At 39.0% G+C, this 4,019-nt stretch overlaps 1 protein-coding gene across 1 annotated transcript; it reads right to left on the bottom strand.

The window, feature by feature from the left end:
• Positions 1 to 299: 299 nt before the first annotated feature.
• On the bottom strand, positions 300 to 3,082 carry LOC117180229. The gene is made up of 3 exons (XM_033372618.1): positions 2,518 to 3,082; positions 1,827 to 2,403; positions 300 to 1,722 (listed from the first exon to the last, which is right to left on the bottom strand). The coding sequence occupies exons 1-3, from the start codon at positions 3,080 to 3,082 to the stop codon at positions 300 to 302; spliced, it is 2,565 nt and encodes an 854-aa protein (XP_033228509.1).
• Positions 3,083 to 4,019: the final 937 nt, after the last annotated feature.

The following is a 4,019-nucleotide window of genomic DNA, read 5'->3' as shown; positions in this document are numbered from 1 at the left end:
GCTTTGTAGACTTCACTCCAGCTTCCCAAATTCCGCCAAAGTGGGGAGAATAAGCTGGAATGAAATGCCATAGTATACCCATGTTTTCAATAGCTTCCGACATTCTTTAATCAAAAATTTTCCAAGTTGTTCAAGCTCATTGTTTGCTCCCACGAAACAGGTACCATTATCTGAGTGTATGTGAGCAGGCTTTTCACGTCTAGAGATAAACCGTCTGAGAGTAGCAATAAAAGCCTCTACCGTAAGATCAAAGACAAGCTCGAGGTGCAATGCCTTTGTAGCAAAAAATACAAAAACGCTTACGTAACATTTGCTAGTCTTAGCGCCTCGACCTTTTCTATCCCTTTGAGGAAGGGCCCAGCATTGTCTACGCCAGTAGTATAGAAAGGTGGTGAAGGAGATACTCTCTGTTTGGGCAAATTACCCATCATCGGAGTACTTCCTCTTGGATTGACTCTAAAGCACATGACGCAATTCCTAACCACCTTTCTAGCCAAATTTCCTCCTCCCAAAGGCCAAAAATGTTCACGGATCGAGGAAAAAAAGTAATTGAGGACCAGCATGGAGCCACCGACTTTCAAAATTCCGCGATCATCCAAAAAAGGATTCAGCGACGCTAGTTTCCCCTTTGTTATCGGGGTCATTCGAGAAAGCATTTTTATTTCCTCTGGGAAAGAATTTCTTTGTGATAGCTTCGCAAGAGCAATTTTAGATTCAGCAAGTTCAAATGAACGTAGATGTCCACTTAATTTATTTTCCTTAGGTTTACAGTTATTTGAAAATCTTTTACAATAAGCTATAACTCTTATCAGCTGAGGCAAGCTTTGGTATCGTTCAAAAATCGAAAAGTCTACGTTTTCTACTTTGACTGCTATATTGCACCGTTTCCTGAGCCCTGGCACATCATGAGAAAGAGATGGCATTGAAGGCCAATCTGATTTATCCTTAAAAAGAAATGGTGGACCTTTCCACCATAACTTAGCACCTTCAAGAAGACTTGGTGCGATACCACGGGAAATGCAATCTGCTGGATTATCTTCGCTACGAACATGTTTCCAGAATTCGATATCAGTTAATTCCTGAATCCGACCAACTCTATTTGCAATAAAAGTTTCAAGGGTCTTAGATTGCGTTCTAAGCCAGAACAAAACTATTGTGGAAACAGACCAATAATAAATATCATCAACGGATAGATCCAGAGCAGTTTTAACTTTGGAAACCAATTTGGCCAATTCAAGAGCCCCGCAAAGTTCTAATCGAGCTATAGTTTGTGTTTTTAATGGTGCGACCCTAGATTTAGAACAAATAAGTTGAATGCAAACATTTCCTTCTTTGTCCTCTGATCTGAGATAAACACAAGCTCCGTATGCATTGAGTGCAACATCGGAGAATCCATGCAATTGAATGTTTACAGCACTTGAACAAATAATATGTCTAGGAACCTTGATCGAGTTCAGAGTCGGAAGTTGATTCCTGTACTCTGTCCATTGCGAATGAACTTCGGCAAGTAGACTTTCGTCCCACGAGAGTTTTTCAAGCCAAAGTTTTTGTAGTTGAATTTGGGCCAAGATGATGCAAGGACCTAAAAGACCTAAAGGATCGAAAATCAGCGATATATCTGACAAAATTTGTCTTTTTGTGATTTTGTTATTGTCCGAAACAGTTACCGAATAAGTCAGATGATCAGAATGAGCTAGCCACTTTAAGCTACGTTTGGAAGTTCTTGTTCGCAATCAAAAGCTAGTTGATGCAAGCATCTAATAGCAAGATATGAGGCTGCAGCTGTCCCGTAAGTAACCGTGTTCATGTTGAAAATCTCTATTTGCTGGTTTGGATCAGGACGCCATAATATTCTTTGAAGAGGACGCTGCTCTGGTGTAACTAATACCTGACGGTACATTTTCTCAATGTCTGCGCCTAAAAAGTACGCATGTTTTCTAAAGCGAATTAAAATCGAGAACAAATCATCTTGTAGCAAGGGTCCGACCATTTGAAGGTCGTTGAGAGATACACCACTTGCTGTGGGTGCAGACGCATCAAATACTACACGAACTCTCGTTGAGAGACTATCGTTTCTAACCACACAATGATGAGGCATGTAATAAGACACAGGAGAATAGGATTCGTCCAGTTCTTTCGAAATGTGACCTAGTTTTTCGTATTCAGTCATGAAGGCAGTATACTCTTTTTTGAGTTCAGGTTTTCTTTCTAATTTTCTTTCTAAATTCAAGAAACAACGCTCAGCTTGTTCTTTGGATTCACCCAACTGATCAAGGTTACCCTTCAAGGGGATTGTGACAATGAATCTGCCATTTGCATCTCTCTTTACAGTTTTGCTAAAAAGAGATTCGCACAAGTTCTCATCAATGGACTTCGATTTTTTATCCAAATGCTCTTCTAACTCTCAAAATTTTGCAATTTGTTTTTCTATGTTTATATTCTAAATCAAGTTGCAACGAACTGTATTGAATCGAGAAATTAGAGAAGAATTTGGCATTGGACCCGCCAAGATCCAACCCAATCTAGTTTTTTGTAAAAGCAAACTTTGACCATTTAATTTTACTTGACCTATACAAATCAAAGTCCAAAAGATGTTATTTCCTATTAATATATCAATTTTTCCGGCCTTGTCAAATTCAGGATCTGCTAAATTGAGATGAGAAGGAATCTTTGCGGCGATTGTGCTAATTTTCGAATTTGGACAATGAGTTGTGATCTCCGGAACGACAAGACAGGGAAGCTTAAACTCAAAATTATTTTGTCTTGAGAGAATTTGAACGTTGCATCTATACTTGACACTGGAAGAAAGATTGTTTACTACGCTTAACGTCACATCTATTGGAATTTTCTGAAGATTGAGGGAGTCACAGAGTTTTTCTGTAATAAGGCCGATTTGAGAACCATTGTCTAAAACAATGCGAGCTGTCTTCAATTGTTTATCCGAATTTGCTACCAGCACGGATGCTGTGGACAAGACTCCATCGTTTTTTACATTAACGCAACAAGAAGATAGAGTTTTTGACTCTTGAGGTGCCGCAGCACTTGTTTCACTGCTCGATTCACCTTTTTCGAAATGTAACATTGTGTTGTGTTTACTATGGCACTTCTTGCAATTAATACCTCTACACTGTTTCACATAATCGCCCGGTCTAAAACAATTCAAACAAATCTTGAAGCTCTTGATTTTCTCTGCCCTTTGTTGCGGCACGAGTTCAATAAATTTGGAACAATCTTGAATGAAGTGTTCCCCATCACAAAACAAACAATTCAATTTTTTAGCAAAAAGGACTTGACTTTGAACTGATTACTATTATTGTTATTGTTAGACTTTGATTTAGCATTTTTGTCTATTTGCAAGTTATTTATTTCTAGAGTCTCAAGCATATCCGACCTAGCCTTTAAAAAATTCTTTAGATCTTCCAATGTACGAAATTCGTTCTCTGTTTTTTCTTTCTCCCAAGCACGTGCGGTTATTTTATCAAGTTTGGTCGTGACGATATATATCAACAGCACGTCCCACTGGTCAGTCGGCTGATTCAGTGCGTTCAGAGCTCTCAAATGTTTGTTTAAAGTGTCATAGACCTTGCGAATCTGAGCAGCACTTTCCTGCTGTACGGCCTCTATACTAAATATAGCTTTTATATGGTTATGTATCAAAAGGTTTGTATTATGGAAACGATTACACAAAGCCTCCCAAGCCACCGTATAATTGGCTGCAGAAAATTCGAGAGATTTAATTATTTGCTCAGCACTTCCTTCCAATGCTGCCCTCAAATAATGAAATTTTTGAATCGCACTAATTTGATTGTTTTGGTGAATGAGAGATGTGAACGTATCTCTAAAACCCAACCATTCCTCGAGCTCTCCTCTGAACTTAGGCAACTCAATTGTGGGTAATCTAACGCCCTGTGCTCGTAGCAGGTCGTTTTGATTTTCTACGTTTTGCGCTTGTAAATTTTGAACAATAGGAGGTTGAGCTGGAGCTTGAGCAACTGGTACCCCCCGAGACAAAAGAGTTG

This window comes from Belonocnema kinseyi, chromosome 1 (genome assembly GCF_010883055.1).
Source record: "Belonocnema kinseyi isolate 2016_QV_RU_SX_M_011 chromosome 1, B_treatae_v1, whole genome shotgun sequence".
Lineage (NCBI taxonomy): Eukaryota > Metazoa > Arthropoda > Insecta > Hymenoptera > Cynipidae > Belonocnema > Belonocnema kinseyi.
This window is presented reverse-complemented; position numbering and strand designations above follow the sequence as displayed.

Bases quoted from the DNA above. Each gene is read 5' to 3' on its own strand.
- LOC117180229 (XM_033372618.1), bottom strand. From the start codon at position 3,082: ATGTTACATTTCGAAAAAGGTGAATCGAGCAGTGAAACAAGTGCTGCG. The intron at 2,404-2,517 runs GTTGGATCTTGG...CAAAATTTTGAG, and splicing joins TTTACAAAAAACTAGATTGG to AGTTAGAAGAGCATTTGGAT. The intron at 1,723-1,826 runs GCAAATAGAGAT...ATTGCGAACAAG, and splicing joins TGGCGTCCTGATCCAAACCA to AACTTCCAAACGTAGCTTAA.